We start from the raw sequence: 25,524 nt of genomic DNA, 5'->3' as shown, positions 1-25,524 counted from the left end.
ATCTAATTGTGACTGGCGATGAAAAGTGGATTTATTTTGAGGATCCCAAATGCACAAAATCATGGGTTGATCCACATCAACCATCACCATCGACTGCAAGGCCAAATCACTTCAGAAAGAAGACAATGCTCTGGGTTTGGTGGGATCAGGAAGGTGTGGTGTATTATGAGCTTCTAAAACCAGGTGAAACTATTAATATGGATTGCTACCGGCAATAAATAATCAATTTGAACCACGCTTTGATCATGAAACGACCAGAATGTTTCAGAAGACACGGCAAAGTAATTTTGCTTCATGATAATGTACCATCACACACTTCAAAACCAGTTAAAGACACGTTTAAAGATCTTGCCTGGGAAGTATTAACCCACCCGCTATATTCACCAGACCTTGCTCCTTCAGATTACCACTTGTTCTGATCGATGGCACACACACTTTCTAAGCAGCACTTCAAAATATACAAAGAAGTAGAAAATTTGGTCTCTGAATGGTTTGCCTCAAAACAAGTTCTATTGGGATGGTATCCACAAATTACCTGAAAGATGGGGAAGTATGTAGCTAGCGATGGACATTATTTTGAATAAAGCACTTTTGATGTTTCTCTTGAAATTTTTGTGTTTTCTTTGATTACAAAATCCACTATTATTAACTGGTACACCTAGTCATCTTCTTCTTGTCCTGGGGCATGACCAGCTAGCTGGTCCCTCCACCAATGCCTGCTTAGAACTCCAGCACATGGTAGGCTGACTACATAGTTGTTGAATTGAGGTGAATCCCGTCTCCCCATCCCTTGCCAATTCATATTACTACTCATCTTTATAAAAAAAATTGGCACCAATTTCTTACAGAAAGCATTCAATGACTAACTAACTCTGTCACAACTCACCCTAATATTTCTTCTGCACTGATTTATCCACCTTCTAAAATGGTATTAGGACTAATTAAAATACATAAAGAAAAATTAAGTTTGATTCCTTCCTCACATCTTTTCAAATGTAAATTTCGTTAAATTAAAAAAAATTCAAGTCTAGAAAAATATACTCATGAATTTTATATAATATTTGCAGGAGAAAAAGTTTTTAAGTCTTAGAAGAATGTAGTTCAACCAACTTGATCCTATAAACTTTTTAAACTGCTTTTAACAGGAACAGCAAAAATAAACACTACTCATTATATAAGCAAATTATGAAAAAATGTTTGTGACATGGGATGAAAGTTCAATTTCCTTAAGTAATAAAAATCTTACAAATAGTAATAAAACAATATTTTAAAACCTCAATGGAAAAATGGATAAGCATATTAATAGGAAATAAACAGAAAAGAGAATACAAGTGCCTAATAAATATATAAAAATGTTCCACCTCACTAATAATCAAAGTAATCAGAGCAAACTAAAACAAATAGTGATCATGTGGTAGAAGCATTGTGGGGAAGTTACAAGTACATCAAGACTTATTTTTAATCAACCCAGTGTTGATTTTGGTTCAAAGCTGACACTACATTGCTGGTGAACATTAAAGTATATCCCTTCTGTAGAGCATCTTCAAGATGCATTTCACCTCTAGAAATTAATTCCAAGGAAGTGAGTCACAAGATCAAAAATTTAGCTAAGGATACATTCATTCATTCGTGTCAGCATTTCACATAATATGGGAAAAATTGAGAACAGCCTAAACATTCAACAGTTGGCATTGGTTAATATATTGTAATACAATTAAACAATGGAATACTATGCGGTTACAGTCACCTCTATGCTAATTGGACTCAATCATGATACTTCCTAGTTTTAGGGGTATAAGTTATCTTATATTGTTTCCTTCCTTTCCAATAGCCATTATGTCTTCATGTAGTTTATATGGGAAGGTGGGTTAGCCCCTGCACCTAAATCTCCTTACAGACTTTTAATATGTGGTGAGCTTGGAAACTACCTGATTAAATCAACACAAATTATGTGTCAAGTGAGAATAAATGGGCTCTCAGGGAAAGTTTGAGGGGTTCTCTTAAGAATAAAGTATATAAGCTTAATGCAGCAATTTTGTCACACTTAATTGATGCCACATGTTCTATATTCTAGGTGATACAATTGGGAGATAATTAAATTTCACAAAGACAATGTACTACTGCATTTCCTAACTTCAATATTTTCCAATATTAGTTGTATTTAATAAATGCCAAATATAGACATTAATTGTTTTAGGACTTTGAACAGGTAGTATACCAAGTGTTATACCACAAAAAATGATTGACTCAGTAACACCTGAATAGGGGGTAAGTCACTTCATTTTCTTTCATAAATCAAACTGTACTCTGGCAAAACTAAATGGTGTGTAAAGTCAGGATAGTAGCTACTTTTGGGAGTCAGTTTCTGGGAGGGGGAAAGAGAGGCCTCTGGGTAAACTGTAGTGTTCTTTCTCTTGATCTGAGTTTGGTTACCTAAATGCCTTCACTTTCTGAAAATTCACTTGGCTGCACACTTACAATTTGGTACATTCTCCGAATGCATATTACACTTCAGTAAAAAAGGTTCTTATGTTAAAATTAGGTCCTTCTAAATATAAAAATAAGAAACCACGCTTTGAAATGTTTTTCTTTGGACTAAAAGAGGTTAACAATTCTTATTGGTTTCTTAGCAACAAATGCTTTCCTTTGGTGAAAAGGAGACTATTTTATCACCTATTTATTTTCACAAAGTCCACCTTCTCTCTTGGTGAGACACAACAAAAAGTTTTGGGTCCTTAGTTGGCCTCCGAGGCAAGTGAAATCTCATTCAGAATGTTTCATGATCATTTCAGTCTTTTTCATGTTTTTATTTTGAACTGATGATTTGTCACCTGCTCTGCTTGTTAACACTACTGTTGGGAGGATCAAATAAGACACCATATGCCCGGCTGGCATGACTCGGTGGTTGAGCATTGACCAATGAACCAGGAGGTCACAGTTCGATTCCCGGTCAAGGCACATGCCCAGGCTGTTGGCTTGATCCTCGGTAGGCGGCATGTAGGAGGCAGCCTATTGGTGTTCTGCTCTCACATTGATGTTTCTCTCCCTCTCCCTTTCTCCATCTCTAAAAATCAATTTTAAAAATCTTTAAAAAAAAAAAAAAAAGACTGCTCTTTCATGGTGGTTTCATGAAGGCTCTTAATATATTCCTCCACTGGAAATCTTGTCTGATGGAGAAGTAAAATAATATACTTCTTCTACTACCATCTTGTTCTCTCTCCTCCAGTTTCCTTTATCCTCCCACCCCCTGTGGTCTGTGGAACATATTTCTTGGTAATGTCCCTTTGCTCACCTCCTTCTGCAAACTAGAGTTTTCTAGATGCCATCCCCATTGAGACAATGCAACAATTTCCCTCCTTGAAGCCCTGACTTGCTAGTTTCTGTCAGGAGATCAGCTTCTGATTCTTCTTATACCCCCTACTTCAGTGCCCCCCCTTTCTATTTTGTGGGCTTCTCTTCGTCTAACTTGTTCATTTATGTTGCTCTTTACTTGGGTTTTTTTCACACTCACTCTTCCTCACTCCACATTTTTCTCTTTTCTGTGACTTCAAATACCAGCAACTCAATAAATCCACATTAGACCTCTGTCCTTGGCTCAGACTTAATGTAAACAACTAAAATACACCACAGAATCTTAAACTCACCATGTCCAACACTCACAATGTTCACTATCTCCCCATACCTGCCTGCTCCCCACTGCACCATCTCATGGGTTGGCACCAACACACATCCTCACCCCAGCTGCCCACCTTAGCTTCTTCCTTGACTCCTCCTCCATCACTTCCCTCTCCCAAGTGTCCAAGCACCAAGTAATGCCTTATTTTCCTGCCTATGTAGTTATTAAATCCCTCTATCACTCCTAGTTTAGACTCATTATTTTTTTAAATTTATCTTTATTGTTGAAAGTATTAGAGATGTTCCCCTCCTCTCTCCCACCATTAACTCCCTCCACCCAATACCCTCCCCCACAAGCCTTCACCACACTATTGCCTGTGTCCTTGGGTTATGCATATGTGCATGTAAGTTCTTTATTGCAGTTGTCTTTTAATTGGCTCCCCTGCCTTTGAGTTTTCCCTACTCACACTCACCAAATTAATCCCATGTGAAACATAAATCTGTGTTTGCCATTCTGCTTCAATATGTTCAGTGGCTTTCAACGTCTGCAGGAAAAGACCACGCTCCTTACCATGACACAGGGACACACCAGCTCCTTGCCTGGCCCTTATGCACTCCACAAATATGAAATGAATTCATCTCTCTCCTGGAGCAATGCTTTGCCTCTGTGTTTTTGCCCATATTATATTCTCTTACTGACATTTTTTTCACCCTGCTTTCACTTGGCTATTCTGCATGAATATGCTAAGGATCAGGTGGGACATTGCCCAGGATGCCATTCCTATCAATTCTTGCCGAGATTGGGATTTTATGAACCTGATGCCTCTCTCTTTCTGCACGTGGTACCTCATCCTCATCATAGGTCTGCCTCTGCTCTTGACCGTGACCGCTTGAGAGCAGGGGCTGCATCTGTCTATGTTTGTGACTAACTTAAAGGAAAAGCTTAGGAACTGTTACTTGAATGGATGAATCAAAGCATTGGCTAGGTCTATAATGCACGGGAGTCCAGGGAAACTATTTATCAAAAGTATGCCAGAGATAGACCTACTTAATTGGAACTGTTTTAAATGGGCCATACTCTCTGCCATCAGGATCACCAGAGTGTCATTAGCTTTAATTAGTTTCCTGAGTTTAATTGATACTTAACAATGTAGAGCATTAAAGGAGAGATTTTATTCCTCTACTATTTCCATAATAACATACTGCATGATTGCAAATTCAGAATTACAGCTTTGTGGCTTGAGAAGGTAAAAAGTAGTTTGTCTAGAGGGAAAGTGTTCTTCAAGCATACCTGGGGTGTTTAGAAAATATAAATTAAGAATCTTCTTGGCAAAATACAAACATATTTTTTTCTTTTCATCTGTTCCTATTTAATATTCTTTAATAAATGAAAATTGTAAGGATCAATAAAAACACTGCAAATGTTACTGCTAAAGAGAGCCCTACAGGATGAAAATGGTGAATTTGGGCCCCATTAATCACCCAACTGCAAAGGTGTTGGGGGTAGACTATTGGGTGATAATTAGAATGATCACACCACATGAAACAGAAAGAAAGGGCACGTCTGGTGCCACAGCGTGGGCAGGTGACACCAATCCACATCCAAGTCATTAACTAAGATGTGTGGGGAGAGAGTGCTCCCTTCTTCAAGGCCAGTGAATAGACAGCAAGGTCTAATTTTCAAGGATCCAAACCTGCAGAACTGGGGCACTGGAGAGCAATTTCACTTAAGTCTGTGCATTAGAGCCACAGGAGCCCATGGGTACGTGCTGGCCTTTTCTTTCTTTCGCTAACACCCTGTCAGTCAGTGAGCACTGACTATGGATTAGGCAGTTTTCATGTATTATTTAATTTTCACCACAAACCTCTGAGGCAGTACTGTTATGACACCACAGATTTACAGATGACAAAACTGAAGCCTAGAGAAGTAAATGACTTGCTGAGGACTCTAATTGGCAGAACCAGGATTGAATCACAAATATTTGGACTCTGCTGTCACCCACGCCAGAGTGTGGTTGTACCAGCAGAACCAAGCAGCACCTGGGAACATTTTTGAAGGGTAAACTCATGGCCTCTGGTCCAGATCTACGGAATCAGTTATTCTGGGGTGTGGGTTGTAACCAGCCCTCCAGAGGACTCTGATGCACTTGAGGTTATGGTCCATCACGTTATAATGTAACAGCATCAGTTAGAGCCGTGCTTCTCCAACTTCAACGTGCATACAGATTACTTGGAGAGCTTGAAATGTGGGTCCTGATTCAGTAGGTCAGGAGTAGGCCCTGTGATTCTGCATTTCTAACCAGCTCCTGGTGATGCTGATATTGCTGGTTTGTGGACTACTCTAAGCCTAATAAAATTCCAGAATGTAAGTTTCAGGAAGCCAGGTTGGCTTTGTTCTCTGCTGTAATCCTGTTTAGAAGAATCCCTGACCCACATTTTATGTTGAGTGTATGAATACACAGGGAGTCAGTATGTCTGCCTGTCTGAGTTATGGACTGTTGATTTGGTGTGAATGTACTACTAACTTGACAGGCATCTGCCCAGCCTGCCTTTTCAAGTGTCTAATCACTCTAACCATTTATACTCAGGAACTGTCATGCTGCCCACTGACTTACAGACTTTTTACTGTTCTAATCTTTTGAGTGAATATGGCACTTGGAATTCCCCAAGGGCGAGTGAACATATCATATGTTTTGGGAAAATGTTGAAAAATTAGGATATAGGAAGGAGGCTAGAGAGAATAGACAGGCTCTAAATGGATGTAATAAAAAGGGACACTTGGAAGATGGATGGTTCACAGTTAGCCAAGCCTCTGAACATTGCTCCCAACCTCCTCCAACCCCAGGGTTAAGAGTTGGAAAAGCAATGGACTGCCCTTCCCACTAGCCTGACTCAAAGCCGTTGAGTCAAAGTTGATATAAATATTATAAAACTATATTTGACAACAACAAAAATGGTCATGCAGTCAACCTTGAATGAAGACAGTGAGTTGATAAAGTGATTGGCCAGAGAAAATAACATGAGCGCAGAAATGAGGGGGGAAATCACTGCTTAGATCTCCTCTGGTGAGTGAAAAGCAAGTTTCTCTACACCCTTAACAAATGTCTTGGCCCTAAAAGGAGCACAATATTTTGTAAAAAACTTACAGGGTACAAGGCTCTACGTCTTCTTAAGGAAACCATTTCAGCACAGCAAGCTCCGTACGAAGGTATCTGGGCTGGCTGAACACTGATAAATGCCGCGTGTTGGTTGTAATGGTCAGGCTGCAATGATTAACATGAAATAATTCCCAAAATTGATTTTGGAAACATCACAAAACTCAAGAGCAAGACTTTGTTGTGTTGCTCATTCTGCCAGAATTCCCCAGCAGAATTGAGACGGATGCTGTGCTGTATTAAATTGGTGGCATAAATATTACTTTGAGTTTGATTAAAATTTAACAAGTTGTAATGAAGAGATACAACAGCTCTTTTAGGCGTTATTGACCACATTTAAGAGATCAAATGGCGGAGGAAGAGAAAATGACTTCTAGGCATTCTCAAAATTCATTTTTAACTAAAATTCTTTGAACTAATATTCATAGAATATTCATGTAACTGGGACAACTTAATATTCTAAACAATGACATTTCCTCAAAGCATTTCTCTGAAAGGAGGAATATTAGAATTTCATGATGAGCTGTACTGGTATCTTTTGATATAAAAATCTGATTATCCACTAAGGAGCAGTCTTCTGTATGATTACTCTTATATCTCATTTATTCAGCCTGTGAAGCGCATAACCAAAGTCCTATGCACATCCCCTTTTTTTTTAATAATTGTTGTCAGAGGCAGTATAATTGCCTATTAAAAATTTAAAATGATATTTTGAGCAGTTTTAGGTTCATAGCAAAATTGAGGGGAAGGTACAGAGTTTTCCCATAAATCCCCTTTTCCCACACATGTATTGCTTCCCTCATTAGCAACATCTCCCACCAGAGGGGTACATTTGTTGCAACTGATGAACCTGCATTGACACATCATCATCACCCAAAAGCCATCATTTACATTAATGTTCACTCTTGATGTTGTACATTCTATAGGTTTAGGCAAATGTATAATGACATGCATCCATCATTACTGTATCATACATCCTCTGAGCTGCACCTATTCATCCCTCCTTGCCCCACCCTCAGTCCCTGGCAACCACTCATCTTTTTATTGTCTCTAAACGGCAGTTGTGCCGTTTCTAAATGTTACCTAGCTGGAATTATACACAACATAGTCTTTTCAGATTGGCTTCTTTCACTTAGTAATTTGCATTTAAGATTCCTCTATGTCTTTTCATGGTTTGATAGCTCCTTTCTTCTCAGAGCTGAGTAATATTCCATTGCCTGGATGTACCACAGTTTATCTATTCACCTACTGAAAGATACTTTGGCTGCTTCAAACTTTGGGCAATTATAAATAAAACTGCTATAAACATTAGTGTGCACATAAATCTTCAGCTCCTCTAGGTAACTACCAAGGAGCAAGATTGCTGAATCTGTTTTCTAAAACGCTGCCAAACTGTCTTTCAAAGTTGTTGTACCATTTTGCATTCCCACCAGCAGTGAATGTGAGTTCCTGTTGCTCTATATCCTTGCCAGGACTTGGGATTGTCAGTGTTCCAGATGTTGGCCATTCAGGTGTGTAGTAATATTTCACTGTTTTAATTTGCATTTCCCTGATGACACATAATGAGAAGTATCATCTTGTATCCTTAGTTGCCATCTTTGGCAAGGCATCTGCTCAAGTCAATTTTAAAAATTTGATTATTTGTTTTTTTATTGTTGACTTTTTAAGATATCTTTGTATATTTTGGATAATAGTCCTTTATTAGATGTGTCTTTTGCAAATATTTTCTCCCAGTTGGTGGCTTTTTTACTCATTCTCTTGACATTGTCTTTTGCAGAGCAGAGATTTTTAATTTTAATGAAGTCCAGCTTATCAATTATTTCTTTCATGGATTCTGCCTTTGGTATTGTATCTAAAAAGTCATTATCATGCCCAAGGTCACATAGGTTTTCTACTATGTTATCTTCTAGCAGTTTTATAGTTTTGCATTTTACATTTAGGTCTGTGATCCATTTTGAGTTAATTTTTGTGAAGGGCGTAAGGTCTGTGTCTAGATCCATTGTTCCAGCACCATTTGTTGAAAATACTATCTTTGCTCCATTGTATTGCTTTTGCTCCTTTATCAAAGGTCAATTGAATACATGTAATTGCCTTGTGAAGCATAGAAAAACAACTGGTAGACCTAAATAGAAGACTGTCAACAACTTGCTATCCCAGTGCCCATCAGCTCTATATTACCTAGTATCACCTTCACTTTGGGGTAAATTGTTTGTAGCCAAGAAAAGAAAATCAAACATCCTGATTCTTTACATTACAAAGATATTTCAAATATCTATTACTTATTACAGTAAATATTCCATGTGCAGTCAGACCTCCTTCAGATCCGAGGATGTATTCCCTGGAGGCTAGGGGTGCTACCAGGAGAAAGTTCTTAGATAACAGTGCCCTCTGGGGACTCAAGCTGAAGAGAGCCACATCACCCAGGCTCACAACCACTTCCCAGGGCAGCCTGTACACATGACTGAACAATGTGGGAATGTAAGGCCCAGTCTCTTGGTCCCAATGAGGGACAACTCTGAAGGATCATCTCAGCTTCAGAATGCCTGAGGCTTTCATTGGAAATGACTGAACCTCAGCTTAACTTTTCCTGCTGCCAAACATTCTCCCATGGCTTCTTTTCTACAAATGTTGACCCCAAGAGCACTCCCTCATAAATTTCCTGAATGTTGATCTCTGTGTCAGAATCTACATCCTGGAGAACCCAACCTACAACAATTAGTAACTGAATGTCTCATCGAATGACTATCTTATCGAGAACTAAGAATGGAGGTAACAGGGCTAAAACTAGGAGTTCTAGAACTAGGTTGTAATGCAGGGTGCAAGAATGATTTTAAAAAAAAATGACTCTAACGTATCACTGTCTGAACAGTGGTTCCCCACCCCCTACTCTCTGCAGGAAGGATTGTATTAATTATTGGAGAAGGGGCTGTTATATTATAGGGCCCCAAATTCTTCAAGAGTTGAGCAGCAGGTAATCCTAAACAACTCTGATAAACAGCTGAAACCCCAACCAGATAGCCTAGCCCCAAAGTGATCTGGTTATTTCTCCTAACAAGGCTACTTACATCTACCCTACAAATGCAGGACAGCAGAGAGAGCAAGCTTCCTACACTGGAACATAGGATCTCCCTGCCCCACAATCTCCCGTGTGTCTAGCAGACACCCTGACCTCCTCTGGTCCTTCTAAGGATGCAAAGGAGGAAGGAAGAGCGGTGGCTTCTCCTCTCCCACTGGCACTGGCTTTATACAGCTTTCCCTTTCTCCACCGGTCTATGCCTTCACCCATGCCGGTGTTGGGAAAGGTATCTTGAATCTTCATGGCTGACACATGGAGGCCTGGATGGGACTCTCCTTGTACAACAGTGTGACCAAAGGCATAAATTTTTCTTAGTGCCAGTTATGACTTGTTTGAGATGTCAAAAGGGGTTGATGGCTACACTAGGGATGAAAATTGTCCCTGCCATGAAGAAAGTTCACTGAGAGAGCCAGTGGATGGGGTGACCATGATGTCTGGATGTCCCCAAAGCCCAAGAGAAGATAGTCTGGTGTGAGAAGTTGTCAGTGGCTGAGCAGAGCTGACTACTCACAACAGTGACCCTGAGGGCTTCTTTACAGTTGCCAAGACAACAAGCTAAATGTTACAGGGAGTCGCATCCTCATTGGAGGAACTGTGGCTAGGTCAGCACCCCCTGTGACCACTAGCTATTTCTCCTGGCAGGAGGGACTGAATCTCCTAAGTGTCCCCAGGTCTTCAGGGCTTGGGCAGGCAGAGTTCACAGAAAAAGCTGCATCCCCATGCAGACAGCCTGACTCCAGGATGGCCTGGTCTTTCCCACAGTCACGGTGAATGGACCTGGCTTTATAAAAGGGAATAAAGGGGCCACGCAAGGCCACTGCTCTGTGAGATGCTGGGAGGGTACCCATTTTATTCACTGTGACCCTGGCCTCATCCATCTCCCCTTCTCCCAGTAGAGGCTACTCCCCAACTAGAGCTATAGGACATTGCAGAGTTCATCCCAGATCCTGCTACATGGTAAGTGAAGGCTCAGACAGGATCTACCTTGCCCCACAAAAGGTCATCTAGCATTTCTTGTAAAAATAATTTATAAGCTTAGGTATAGTTTTACCTTTTAAAACACATTCACATGCACTAACTCAGCCTAGTGGCTGACACATGGCACATCAGCCTAGTGAATTTGGCAAGGGACATATTATATAATCCACACATTTTTCAGAAAGGAAAACTAGAACACAACGTTGGAGAAAGGACATTTTCCTTCTTGATTTCTGAAAAAAAAAAATGTTACAAATACAGAGAACTTGAATCATAGCTACTTATACATGTAATAAATTAAATGAAGCTTGTAGTACTACTACCACAGAAAATCCTGGAAATAGGGTCAGCATAATTATAGGGCATGAAATAAACCTTGCAGCTTACTTTAAAACTCCCTTTGATAAAAGCTTTAGGGAGAGAGAGGTCACATGTTCAGAAGCTTAGATGAGAGGAGGTGGGAGAGCAGGAGTTAGAGTTAAGAGAAAGTGTGATAGTAGAGACATAGGAGACAGTGACTGGGAGTTTAAGGGAAGGCGGGGGCTCCATGTAGTCCAGAAATGCAAAAGCAACTTTTAAAATGTGCTCCCAATACACTGCACAACGTGGCCACCCAGGACAACGGCGACCCCTGGGACAGTGGGGAGTTGCCCCTCCTCTTCTAAAATGTCTGCTCCGCTTCCCTTCCCCATCGAGTAGGAAACCATTCAATCAAATAAGGTCCATTCAATAGACACATGTTTATCAGAGGCCCACTGGGTATATACTGGGGGTCAAATAGGTATGAGCCCCAGCTTAGGAAACAGACCCACTTATTACTCCTCACACTAGAGTAGGATGGGTGATTGAAATGGGATTTTTAGTCTTAAATTTTTAAAAAAATAATTATTAATTCATTTTGCTTTCATTGGTTGACACTTGCATCATCTGTATGTTCAAGATTCAGTTGGAGACTTAGGTGCATAACATTTCAATCCTAGAAGTAAAACCAAAGCACCTAGAGAAACTGGAATAATTACTGAATTTTTAAAAAATTTATTGGCATTGGTTCATAAAACCATGCAGGTTTCAAGTGTACAACTCAACAAAACATCATCTGCACACTGCATCTCGCACCCATTGCCCAAAGCAAAGTCTCTTTCCATCCCCATTTATCTCCCTTTTACGCACCTCCCCCTCCCCCCACCCTCTTTCCCTGGGGCTATCACCACACTGCTGTCTGTCTCTATGCCTTATCTAGTCCCGCACTATGAAGTGCATGAGTAATGGCTGCTTTATCTGAGAATTAGCAAACAGTGCACTATCTACATAGCTGCATATAACTGCTGCTCACTGGGAAGGAAAATCAGCCCACTGAGTCAATCTTACCACAGAGTTAAGAAGGGACATGCGTTTTATTTGTGCTGATTCAGAATCTCCCTGAACTGTACCTTGATTTTTGAACTGCAATAATGTGTCACCAAGAAGCTAGGCAGCATGGCCTCTCTGAGTTTGGTAACACTTTTCATAGACTCACCAGTCTTTAAAAGTAGAAGGGAGCCCAGAGATTGCCTGCCCTAGCCTTCACACAGCACAGAAAACCCTTCCCCGAAGGTCTGCCGAGTCCGCACACACAGGAGGTAGAGTTTCATGGCTTCCCCTGTATGCACTGAAGGGATCCACTTTAGTACAAACACTGCCGCACATTGCATCCTAAGAAGACAGCATCCACAGGGGGTCTTTCTGGGGTACAAAGCTACTTCTAGAAATCCTGGAAAGCTCCCATGCCACCTCTATATAGGACATGCTCATAAAGCAGATATTTTCTAGCTTTAATTTTTGTAAACTCTCAGGTGAATTAGGCTAAATATCCCTGAGCTTTATTCATAATTGCTACAGTAGGTAATTTGTGCCTGTGGTAACAGTAATTTAGAGTTATTAATGAAAATTAAGTCTAATTTAAAAAAACAAAACAAACCCCAAACATGTAAATTCAGGCCGAGGTAAAAACAGAATATTACGGGTGAATTCTGTTTTCTTTTTCCGCTCGAAAAGACAAACATTTGATTGCAATAAGAAAACAGTACATTGTCACACACAGTCTCATGGTGTCCTTTCATTGCACATACCTGCAGCCCTTCGATGGCCAGTCTGAGAATGGAAGGTGTCAGCTTGGAGGCTTGTTTGAAGGAAAAATTGCTCCAGTCTATGATTAAAAGGAACCCGTTGATCTGAAGCTCTGGATCTTCAATGAGGACTTCCAGGGACAGCAGGATGGCCCGCAGGATGTCTGTGAAGGAGTTCCTGCAGCCAGAGCAGAGAGGAGAGGCTGTGCGTGAATATGAGCAAGTGATGGCACTTCACTGGTGGCCCACGGGCCTCCTCACTCCACTGCTTCCTGAGCCCCGCCTGGAGGGTAACATGGGTGTTTTGTACCCCAAGTGACCAAAAACGCATTTGCTAAACTTCCCAGGAAAAGGCTCCAAGACTCACAGGCTGGAAGCTTCCCTGTGATCTGACTGCACCAGGACCCCAAACTTAAAGAGGCGTCGCTCTTTTGGTCTCCAGGGGTCTCTATACTCTGCCTCCACCACAGCCCTGATTGTCTTTCATTGAAATGCATCCCTTATTCCTCTCTTCCCACACACAGCTCTAATCTCTTCCATGGCAGGGACAGGGGCCATAATCATAGTGTGTCCCAGTACCTGGCTACTCAATGAGTCACTGTGGAACAAAAGAAGTGAGACCTTAATCAGAGGTGCTTATTTTGATTAAACCTCTTATTCCTTTTGTTTGTTTATAAAATCTTGCTGAAAGTGTAAAAATAGCCATATAGTTGATGCTATTTTTTTAGATGCAATTCATTGGGGGAGAAAAATAAATAGTGAAGAATAGCTTATTTTCATTGACAGAGAGTGATTTGGGAAGGAAATTGCTTTGAGTCTGTGAGTAACTATGACAACAGGCAGACCTGAACACAAAGGAGAGTGACAGTTCTCCAGTGTTGTATGTGGTCCTTCACATCGTATATTCCCATTCACTAGTTGATTTTTATCTTAAATAATCTTCAGACATGAAGAAATGATGGCATATTCACTCTTCTACTCCCAACACATTATTGGAACTACAAACTTAAGATCTTAGAGGATCCAGCATCTTTTTTTTTGTTTGTTTTTTTTGTTAAGTAGGAAAATATAACCTCAGAGGGCAAAACATGTTACTTCCCGTGGGCTATCATTAAAACCAGAAACCATATCCTTTTGTGATATCAGTGTGAAATGATCAGATTCTGAGCATTTAAATCTGGTTTGAATTCTAACCAAGTCTAGTGTTTAGATTTCAAAACAGGAGATCCATGATCGAATAGTAAACTAGCAAAAACTTACTGAATGCTTATTATAAGCTCAGCATTATCTTTCATACTTGAACCCATAAAATAGTATGTTATATTTCTACTTCCAAAGAGCCCTTAATTTAGTTGGGATGGGATAGATTAGCAAAATAAATTGAAAGGGATCAATACAATTTGAGTAGTCAGGGAAGAGTTTATGGAGGGATGAAGGCTTGGGATAAGTCATGAAAGATAGATAGGATTTTGATAGATTATTGGGAGTGGGGGAAGACATTTTAGGAGAGACACAAGTGAAAAATAAAGATATCAGCTCATTCTGTTCCTGCAGAGTTCTTTTTACTAAAAATCTATTCAGTATAACAAGCTGACATTTTCTTCCCTTAAACTCACCCATTGGGTATGGTTCTGCTAAAAAGATAAAAACCTCAGGTCTTTCATACCACACACTTTCAATGATCTAAATGTAGTGGTCATGACACCCCATATAATCTCTAGACTAAAGAAATTATTCATAACTTTAATCATTTCTCATAGGAAATGGTTTTAATACTCTTCTCATCATTTTTGTTTTCTTCCATTTATATTCTCTTTTAAGCTTTAGAGATGTCAAATTCCTATTAATGTAGGATAAAGTTTTCCTGAGGGCTTTGGTTTTCGTTTTGAATTCCTATCAAACATGATCTAAAGACCCAACTCTTTTTTAGAGATATGGCTTTGTATTGGAAAGAAACATTGACTTAACAGGAGCATGGGACCAAAGGTTATGAGTTGAAATGGAAATCCACATGGAATAAGGAAATGGCCAGTGGTAAACTAGACATGATCATTAGGGACTTAAGAGAGCCTGATCCTGGATAAGCTTTCTTAAGAAGAGCTCACACGTGGGAAAATTCATGACTGAAAGGCTAAGCCTTAGGTAAAGCCTACAGACAGTTCTGAGGGTGAAGAAAGAAGAATCTTATCTAATAAAAGAGTAATATGCAGATTGACCATCACTCCAACACACAAGATGGCTGCCCCCATGTGGTCAAAGATGGCTGCCCCCATGTGGACACAAGATGGCCACCACAAGATGGCCAGCAGGGGAGGGCAGTTGGGAGGGACCAGGCCTGCAAGGGAGGGCAGCTGTGGACGATCAGGCCTGCAGGGGAGGGCAGTTAGGGGTGACCAGGCCTATAGGGAAGGGCAGTTAGGGGCAAACAGGCTGGCAGGGGAGCAGTTAGGCATCAATCAGGCTGGCAGGGGAGTGGTTAGGGATTGATCAGGCTGGCAGGCAGAAGCGTTAGGGGCAATGAGGAAGGCAAGCAGGTGAGCAGTTGGGAGCCAGCAGTCCTGGAATGTGAGAGGGATGTCCGACTGCCCGTTTAGGCCCGATCCCAGTGCGATCGGGCCTAAACGGGCAGTCGGACATCCCTCTAGGGGTCCCGGATTGGAGAGGGTGCAGTCTGGGCTGAGGGACACCCCCCCCCCGTGCACGAATTTCATGCACCGGGCCTCTAGTTGAGGAAATAAAAGGTGAGAGGCTCAAGATAGTATTGTGCTCAAACAGAGGGAGTGTTTCCAGAAATGAGGATATGATAAATTACATTACTGACCCAAATTCTTCACTTTCTGAGCATCCACAGCTAGCTATGTGTTGACCTCTTTGACAATAGAGTGTACTTTCCATCCCATAGCCATGTGACTTGATATTACTGATGGCATGTGACAGAAATGACAGTGTGCCGATTCTGAATCTAGCTCTTAAAAACCCCAGATGTTGCTAACGGTTCTCTTGTCTTCTGCCATTGCCATGGTGAAAGCACGCTACGGCTAGCATGAACTGAAGAGAAGGATGAAAAACACAGAAAACTAGCAGATCTTCATAAGAAAGAGAGCTACCCAGATGAAACCAGCCTAGATAAACCCCAGCTGTCCCACAGATGTGTGAGCAGTAATGAATTATTGCTTTTTTAAGCCACTGGGTTTGGGTATAGTTTGTTAAACAGCAACAACTACCTAATACCACAGGGTAGATTACCAAGTCAAATACAACAGGAAGATTTAGGAGAATAAGGAAGGAGAAAGTGCTATTGTATTAGGTAACAAGTAAATCTTTGGGAAATTTTGAGACAGCACTTTCAGTTTAATGGTGAAGATGGAAATCATTGATTATAAAGATTTTCAGCAAATCATTTAATTACTATCTCATTTTACTCCTATATAAATGAGAGATAGAACCTCTTCCCATCATATGTCCACTTGTATAAATTCCCAAGAACAGACATAAAATTCTTCCTGGAAACTATGCATTTTCAAGACCCCAGAAATCATTTGGTCTGGCCCTGCCAAGGCATTAGGAATTAATTAAATGTTTGACCAAATATAGCAGGCTAATTTTTAAGTTGATAGTTTTGTATGGCCAGTGAATGATGTTATAAATATATGAATGGTCCTTGGCAGAAAAAAGGTTCCCCACCCCTGCAGGAGTTATGCAAAATGACGGTATGAAGGAGCTTTGTGAATTGGAAAGCATATCCCAACTAGAGCCAATATTTGTACTCTCACGAATTAGAGGTCTACCCCTCTTGGTTGTACTTCTTCATGGTGGTAATGGCAGCAGGACAATGGGCAATGTGCAAAATGCAACTGTGTTCTGTTCTGATAAATCTATTTTTTCCTTTCTAAAGCTGAGGGTCTCAGAAAAAATGGTCTGGAAGGGGAATTCTGGTGATATATTTATTAGATACTATATATATCTAATAATTCCTATGTGAATCAAGTTTTAGCTGGGTGGTCTCTCCATGTGCAACTAGACAAATGAATCCATATTTCCCAAAGGGGTATCCAGGAAAAGTAAAAAAAAAAAAAAAGTACTTGTGTTCTGAAAATATTAGATGCAAGGAAGATGCTAATAAAAATGTTTAGCTTTGCTGCTGTAGAATTAATATTTGCAGGAGCTTAATATTAAGTTTACTACTTAATGTTAGTTGGAAAGTCAAACTAGATAATTACTTTTCTCAGCAGGGACAATCACTAAGAGAACGGGAGCCTGGGAATTAACTCTGCTTCACATGGTTTGATAGGCCCATAATGTCAAGAGGAGAAAGAATGGAAAGAGGAAGAAAGAATGAATTGGGGGGGGGGGGGAGGGAGGAGAGAGAAAAGAAAACCTTGCAACTGTGCAATTAATTTTTTATTTCTATTAATTTTATCCTATTCTGGCTTGTAAAGAAAATTTTTGGATTTATGTTAATCTAAGAATATAATTCCTTGTAACATCAGAATAAATGAGTTGCCTATTGATTTATTATTAGTTGCAATATGGGAATATCTGGCTCTCAAAGCCTCAGCATCAGAAAGAAGGAATAATGATTTTAATACTATTTAAACATCTTATGACATGCAAGGCCCAGTCCCTATGTGTGGAATTTTAAATAAGGAGCAAGACACAGCATATCATCCTCTCTGAATTTTTGGTTCAGTGTGGGTCACAGAACCTCAACTAAAATGGGTGTAGTTTACAAAAATAAGTACTGTCATTTCAAATTTTTCTCTCTCTCTACCCTGTATGACAACAATATATGGGAAGAGTATGGAGTCTAACCCACCTTCAACTCAACCATATGCTTATTGAGGACCGAACACAAGGGGTATTGCTCTTGAACAAGGTCCTGATTTTGAACTAGACTACAGAAAATATAAGGACTATGATTTCTCACTCAAGTAAAGCATGAAGGTAAAAGGCTGTGTCTCTGTAGACCAATCCTGAGAGGCCTACCCATCTCTGGATATAGACACAAGAACGCAAAATATTTGTACCCATCATTCAAAATGACACAGACACTAAAGCTATCAAATTTCAATTTGCCAAGTTCTTTCTTGTTTATATATCTGTGATGAACAAGAATGTAATGTATGTATGTGTGCATATATAATAATTCACCATTTAGAGTTTCCTTCATTCTTTTTTTTTGTTTTAAATGAAAAGACAGTTTGATAGATAAAACCAATATTTTATCACATTTGATCCAACTGCTTCTAAATTTTCCCAAGAATTAAAAATAATAAAATTAATGCCAAATGCATCTATTGGCTTACTTACACAGTTAATGCAATTTCTTATCATTTAATGTCTTCTTTTAAAAATAAGTATCTGAAACTGGATAAGGAGTCAGGGGACATTTGTTCAAAGATTTAATGAAGTTCTACTTTATGGAAGTAACATAAGATAAGAGGGTATTTTTTAACCTTCCTGCTAGTAGATGGAAACTGGTAGGAGACATTAAAATACATGCACATGGAAAGCGATGGAGCAAAGTCATTAAAAGCATAAAGCTTGTAGTTAGCAGATTCTGATTTAATTCCTGTCTGCTCTGTGCAAGCTTAGCAAGTCACTTTCTCTCTCTGTAATTTAGTTCTCTCCTCATTTGTAGAAGAAGAATCATAACACCAGCCTCACTGGTAATGATAAAGTAAGAGAATATACACAAAGCCATAGCAGAGCAACTGGCTCCTACTAATCCATAGAAGGAGCTGATGGTCATGGTGTTTTTCATCCTATCTAATAAAGATGGAATATGCTAATTGACCATCACTCCATCACAAATATGGCTGCACCCACAGCTGAGGCCAAGTTCCCATAAGGACCCTTAACGAGCAATCAGCAGGGACCTGAGGCTATGCCCTCCCCCGCCCCCATGGGGCTTGACAGGGGACTCAGGCCATGCCCCCCCCACCTGGCGGGGCTTGACAGGGGACCTCAGGCCACACCCCCCACCTGGCGGGGCTTGACAGGGGACCTCAGGCCACACCCCCCACCTGGCGGGGCTTGACAGGGGACCTCAGGCCACACCCCCCACCTGGCGGGGCTTGACAGGGGACCTCAAGGTGCAACCCAGTGCTGGGTCAGGGGAACTCAGGCCACGCCCCCGCCCAGCAGGACTGGATAGGGGAGTTAAAGCTGCACCCCCCTGCCGGTGGGGCTTGACAGGGGACCTGAGGCTGCACCCGCCTCCTGGTGCTGGGCCGGGGGACCTGAGGTTGCGTCCCCCCCGCCTGGCAGGGCTTGATGGGGGACCTCAGGCTGTGTCCCCGACCTGGCGGGGCTTGATGGAGGACCTCAAGGCACACCCCCCGCCCCGGTCTAGGCTGGGGGACCTCAGGGCACACTCCCCATCCTGGCGCCGGGCCAGGGGACCTGAGGCTATGCCCCCTGCCTGGCAGGGCTTGATAAGGGTGGGACTGGTTGGTTCTGGATCTAGCCCAATGGTGGGGGGGCAGGCCAGGTCTGGGTCTCACGCGATTTTGAGGTGCATGTGGTTGGGCGGGGATTTGACTCTGGGTCCCATGGTGTGCCCCAGACTCTGATAGGAGGAAGGTTTTCATATACGTTTTACTAATTTTCTTTCATCTCTGACACTTCTGTTATAGAGAAAGGGCAAATAGCAATATTACATTATTTCCTCTAATTAATCCCTTTTTAATGTGCAGGAATTTCGTGCACCGGATCACTAGTTATTAGATAAGTGAATATGATATCAGGTCGAAAGTAATAGAGGTTGCAAAGTGTTCGGGAATTACAAGGAGAGATCACTATGGCTGGAGGACTTTGGAGCATCTTCAATTGGGCTGTGAAGAATGTGAAAGGTTTGGACACTGGACATAGTAGGAGCCACATACACAGTGAGAACTGAGACCATGGAGACTACTGAATTGGGAGAAATAGCAAGTTTACCTGTGCCATGGGGTAAGTGAAAAGGCATGTAGAAATAAGGTTAGATTGTTTGTTTTCCAGGAGAACTACTAGCTATTTGTGCAGGGGAAGAAAGCAATGGCAGTTATGCTTTAGGAAGATTTGAACTGACAACAGGGATTATGTAAATTGGAGTCAGGAGACTGGAACAATGTGGTCCAATTAGGAAGAGGCAATTGGAGTGCATTAGGTGAGAGATGAACGGAAATGATAGTGATATGAGAAGAACTATAAGGGACAGTAACCATGACTTAGTTACAGATTAGATGTGGCATAAAGAGCGGAAATACAGTGGTACTATTAAGAATAAAAGGAACCCTGTTGGGTAGGAAATGAGTCAGAGGTGTTGTACTTGTATCTAGTTCTTACATAATAAGAATCAGCACCCAGGAGAGCCACACAGAATATTAATATGAATATGACCTGACACTGGGCTGTCAAGGGAATGCTTAGACATGCATGGTTGTGTGGGGTCTACATTCCTGTCACTAAAGTGACGAAATATTACTATAAACAGATGCCAAGTCTACAAAAGAAATAGTTCCTGTTCTAGGCATAAGAGGGGACCACTGCCTTTGAACCCCTGGAAATTACCTATACCTACACATCGTCGATGCTCAACCAATAATTCTCAGTGAAGGCACAAAGGAGGGCATGTTAAACCAACCCATTGGAAGCTTTAAAAATTAAAAATAAACAAAACCTACTCTGGGAGCACCAGTGGGTATATTTCCTTCTTCTTCAATGCCTGTTATACTCATTTATAGGGAAAGTAATGTCTGATGTGTGTCCTTAAGCACATTTTCTATCACAGTTCATATTTATAGAATAATATATTACCGAGTCTCATATATCCAAGAGTTGGAGAGGAAACAAAGCTTTAAGAATTGATTTTAACTTAGGAGAGGGTCATGTATGAGTTCACATAGATGAGTGTGGAGGTAAAAGAAGACGGTAAGGACATGACAATCTGGAACAGTTAATAATAAATGCTAGATGGATGTTTACAGACAGGAAGGCTGGTATAGCTCAAGATTCTTAGTCCATTGGGAAAGAACTGCCCCCCAAACACCACTTTAAGATAGGCTGAAATGCAAGTAAGGAAGGGAATTATTTCATCCAGCTCTCTAGATGGGGATTGGGCCACGGTCTAAAGCAGCCGTGGGCAAACTACGGCCCGCGGGCCGGATCCGGCTGTTCTATCCGGTTCTCTTGCTCTCCTCTCTGCTCCTTTACTTTGAATTTATATTAGTTCACACAAACACTCCATCCATGCTTTTGTTCCGGCCCTCCGGTACAGTTTAAGAACCCATTGTGGCCCTCGAGTCAAAAAGTTTGCCCATCCCTGGTCTAAAGGGAGCAGCAGAAGAAGAATAAAAACACATCCCGATGGAAGTGAGCTATGAGCATGAGATTCATCCCTAAATGACTATGAAATATTAATTTCATGCTTGTCTATTCTGGTAACTCCCTTGGCTGAGGAGCTACTGAAAAGAAAATAAAACAGGAAGAGTTTCAAGTAGGTGAAAAAGCACTCACAATTAAATATTAGGCATGGAGTTAGAATCAAATCAGCCTAACCAGGGTTAGAAACAGCACGATCTTCCCTGCCGAGGGTGAATGAATGTGGATGGCCACATTACTCTTACTTCCAATGGAATAAAGTTTCCACTTACAGGCCTTGCATGGGGTTCATGACAATGTACTAGTCCGTACTTGAGATGGGATATTCTTTCCTCTAGGCCTGTCTGGCTCTTATAACCATAAAAATCACTCTTAGGATAAGAAATTGGACAATAAGACAAGAGAGCAGGCATTTTAGGAAAGCATCCATCCTGTGGTGCTCCATTGCCTTGAATGATTTTGCCCTCCTGAGGTTTTTTCCCCTCTGGGTGATATGCTGCAATCACTCTTGCAATCAAGAGGTTCCTTTCTGAAATCACAAATTCTGATAACAGTGTGCGAGGCAACTTGAGTTAAGTAGTGCCGTAGGGAAACAACACTATAGATGTTGCATTTCCTGGGACTTAAGTTGGAATTATACAGCATCTCATAATTTCAATTAATTCATAAAATAGCCTGCCTCCAATAAAAACTCCATCCTTCTGTACTTAATAAAGAGATCAATATATTCTGGCAGGATAAAAATACCTTAAAACCAAGAGAAGTCCCAAGGCTATAAAATTAGTTGCCTACAAATAGGAGTCTCAACCCTGACAAATGTGGGTAATTCACATCAGAAGAGTTAATAGAGACTGATTGAATTTAAAGAGTTTGCCATCTGATTGAAGTTTTCAAAGTTGGCTTATCCTTTCCCCTTTTAAAATTCTAGCCTTTTAAATTATAAGCTACTGAAACATCAGCAAGCAATCAAATTCATGAAAGATTAAAAAGAGAGAGCCACAGGAAATCATTGTGTAATGGAAAGAAAAGTCTTATTTTTGCAGGTAGTATATCTGAGGTAGTTTAACAATGTGACAGGAATGCAACTTGTTGGCTGGTTTCCAGGTAGGCATTCTTCTATCTGGTTATCATCACTCTTCAGCTATTTCCTCTTCCTCAAGACACCTGAAGGCTATTGGGTTCATGAAGAGGAAAAGATATAAATAAGGTTCTCATGACCTTCACCGCTATCAGCCTCAGGAAGACCCTTACCACTGTTTACACTGTTTATGAGTTTTGGCACCACTAAAGCCAGTCTGATGGGAAAAATTTTTGGTCTTGATCAACCCCTAAGATTCTTAATGATAGCTCACAAATCACAATAATGACAAGCACTTGATCATCCTTCTGAAACCAGGATAAATATATGCCCATGGCCCAGGGGGAAAAGCCTCCTGCAAATACCACCTACGCTATTTTCCAGAATAGAACATGTGCGTAACTTCAGCAGAAAAGTCCCTTTTGGAGGTTTCCAAAAACAGCTGGAGCCTAGCGAACTGCACCTATAATAGTTAATTGGCAGGGCCAGGCATGTCATTAAGAGAGATGTGGGTATTCCTGGAACTCTCCTACTGCCTGAGCCCCAGTCCGAATAGAGACTCCTTACTCTCACCCTAATTCTAGGAATCAGAAGTAAAACAAAAGGTAACATTAAATACATTCATTAAAAAAGGAACACATGCTCCAGATGGTTCACTGAACAACAACAGGACTGGTTGACTTTTCCTACCCAGGGTGAGCGTGCTTGGAGGGCTAACTTTGCCCTACAAGGTCACTTTACCCGCGGAGGCTCCGACAACTCTCTGGGGAATTATTTTATGGAGGTGGTTAAAGACAACATTGGTTTCTTTCATTTAATTACATCAGAGATTATCACTTGGCAATCATCTAAGCAATTAGAGCCAGTGGTTATTATTTATTGCCGCCACTTAATAGGAGCTACACTGCAGGAGATACTGTAAAACATCAACTTATATCTATCTTTAACACCCATCCCAAATATCCTACTCTGAATACAGAACAGAATTTAGAAAATGCATTACATAGATATAACTATATAGTTATATAGGTGTATATATATATATATGTGTGTGTGTGTGTGTATATATATATATATATATATATATATATATATGGATACATAATATATATTATAAATACACAAAGAGAAAATACAACATTTTAGAATTACGGGTTCTGCTGTAGAAGGATTTCATTGCCTAGATTTATCCTAATAAAATATCAGGGATTGTAATGGACTACTTAGAAAGGTCAGCCATTTCTTTTCCAAAGAGGAAAAGGGGTGGGGATGGATTAAATGCTCAGGCTCTGGAAAGTTCTATCTCAAATTGGTCCTCTTGCTTTAATCCTTCATTTCTACAAACGGATGGGCCGTTGCTGGACCCTTTTCTATTAACCAAGGCACAAGGAGGGTTTTCTCACACAGAATAATTCCAGAGGAAAGAAGTGGAACTTTCTTTCTTTTTCACCCAATCGGGGATGATACTTACACCTCCATAATCCTCGGTACCCTGAGTGGATTAGCATGGAGGCTGGTTCCCCCAGAATGGGTTTATAATTCATAGAGAAGGAGACAACTGAGAGCTGGCAGGAAACTTTGTGATTACACAGTGGTTCTCCACTGAAGGTAGGATCCCTCCTCCCCATTTGCAGGACCTCTGGTAATGTGTGTATGGCAGCGGGGTCATTACTGGGTTTCACAGGATTTGCAGAATGCACCGGCATTTGTTGGACAGAGGCCAGGAATGCTAAATACCCTGCCATGTGCAGTGCAGTCCCCTGAGTAAGATCCCATCCCAAATGCTAGTAACTTCCTATGTTAACTAATGAAGTTCGGGTCCAGAAAAGCTCAATGAAACCACGTGAGCAGTAGTTGCCCAGTAGTAGCAATGTTCCGGACTCCTCAGTTCAGTGTGCCTGTCACATCTCTAAGACTCGCAGAACATGCAAAGGAAGAAATACTCAGTTCTCTGCTCCCAAAGCTGGGCTTTGTATGACAGCCAAGCACACCTGTTGGCCCAAATCTTTGTTCAGCTTTACAGTTCAGAATGGGAATGAGGTGTCATGTCTGGAATGCTGACTGTATTCAGGACTTATTCTTGGATGAGACCTACCAGTGGAGCGGCCCAGAGCAATAGGAGCAAATTGGCTAGACCTTGGGCTGACAGACTTTGGAAAGAATACAGAGGAAAGTCAAATATGACTCAATATTGAGCAGGGAAAGGCTAAAGAGGCTGCACACAGTATGTACAACGGCACACAGTATACAATGCAATTAAGTATTGATTTGACTTGCTGGAAATGACCTGCTTAGAAAAGGAGGTAGGAGAGAGGCAAACAAAGAATGTTTCTCAAATATTTGAAAAATACTTTTCCAGCCTCATTCTCTCTTTCCAGGGTCCAGAAAAAGAGGGAATATTTTATTTTAAAGATGGATTTTTAAAAATATATTTTTGTGGATTTCAGAGAGGGAGAGGAAGAGAGACAGACACATCAAAGATTGGAATCATTGATCGGCTGCCTCCTGCACACCCCCTACTGGGGATTGAGCCCATAACCTGGGCATGTGATGTGCCCTTGACCAGAGTCAAACCTGAGGCCCCTCAGTCCGTCCACAGGCAACGCTCTATCCACTGAGCCAAACCAGCCAGGGTGCAAGTTTTTAAATTAATGTTTGAAACCTGGAAGACAGATGTGCTGGCAGTCAGGATTGTTCATGATGTGAATGTATTACTGAGAGATTTAGAATCAACTTTTCCGGTGACCTTAAGATAGAGTTTTAGAACTGTTGCAAAGCCTTCATCTTTATACATGAGAACAAACGAGGCCCCAAGGACACAGCTAATAAATACCAGAGCCAAGATTTGAACTTTCCTGTCTGAATATCAGAGTGGGGAGGAAGCTGAAAGATCATCCAGTCCCCAGAAGGTCAGCGGAGTGTGTTTCCCACCGATGCTTTGTTAAGAAAATGTCCAGGCAAATAAAAAAGTTGAAAGAATACTACAGTGATATGCCCATTCTCTGATTCAACAATTGTCAACATTTTGCACAGTTGCTTTATTTGTCATATGTGTATATATGCATATGTGTGTACAGCTGGAAGTAAATTGACAGAAATTTCTATCCAACAATTTTTTTTTCATGATTTCCATGCCACTTTTTCTATAAAATG

General features: G+C 40.9%; 1 protein-coding gene across 1 annotated transcript in view; it reads right to left on the bottom strand.

The window, feature by feature from the left end:
• The window catches only part of CLVS1 (clavesin 1), a 141,256-nt gene that overhangs the window by 69,510 nt on the left and 46,222 nt on the right, over positions 1-25,524 (bottom strand). The window contains exon 3 of the mRNA XM_080647091.1: positions 12,933-13,107. Within this exon, the coding sequence (XP_080503217.1) occupies positions 12,933-13,107 (175 nt within the window). The remainder of the gene's footprint in view (positions 1-12,932; positions 13,108-25,524) is intronic.

This window comes from Plecotus auritus, assembly GCF_963455305.1.
Source record: "Plecotus auritus genome assembly, chromosome: 11".
Taxonomy (NCBI): domain Eukaryota; kingdom Metazoa; phylum Chordata; class Mammalia; order Chiroptera; family Vespertilionidae; genus Plecotus; species Plecotus auritus.
The sequence above is the reverse complement of the archived record's forward strand: the minus strand, read 5'-3'. Positions and strand labels throughout refer to the sequence as shown.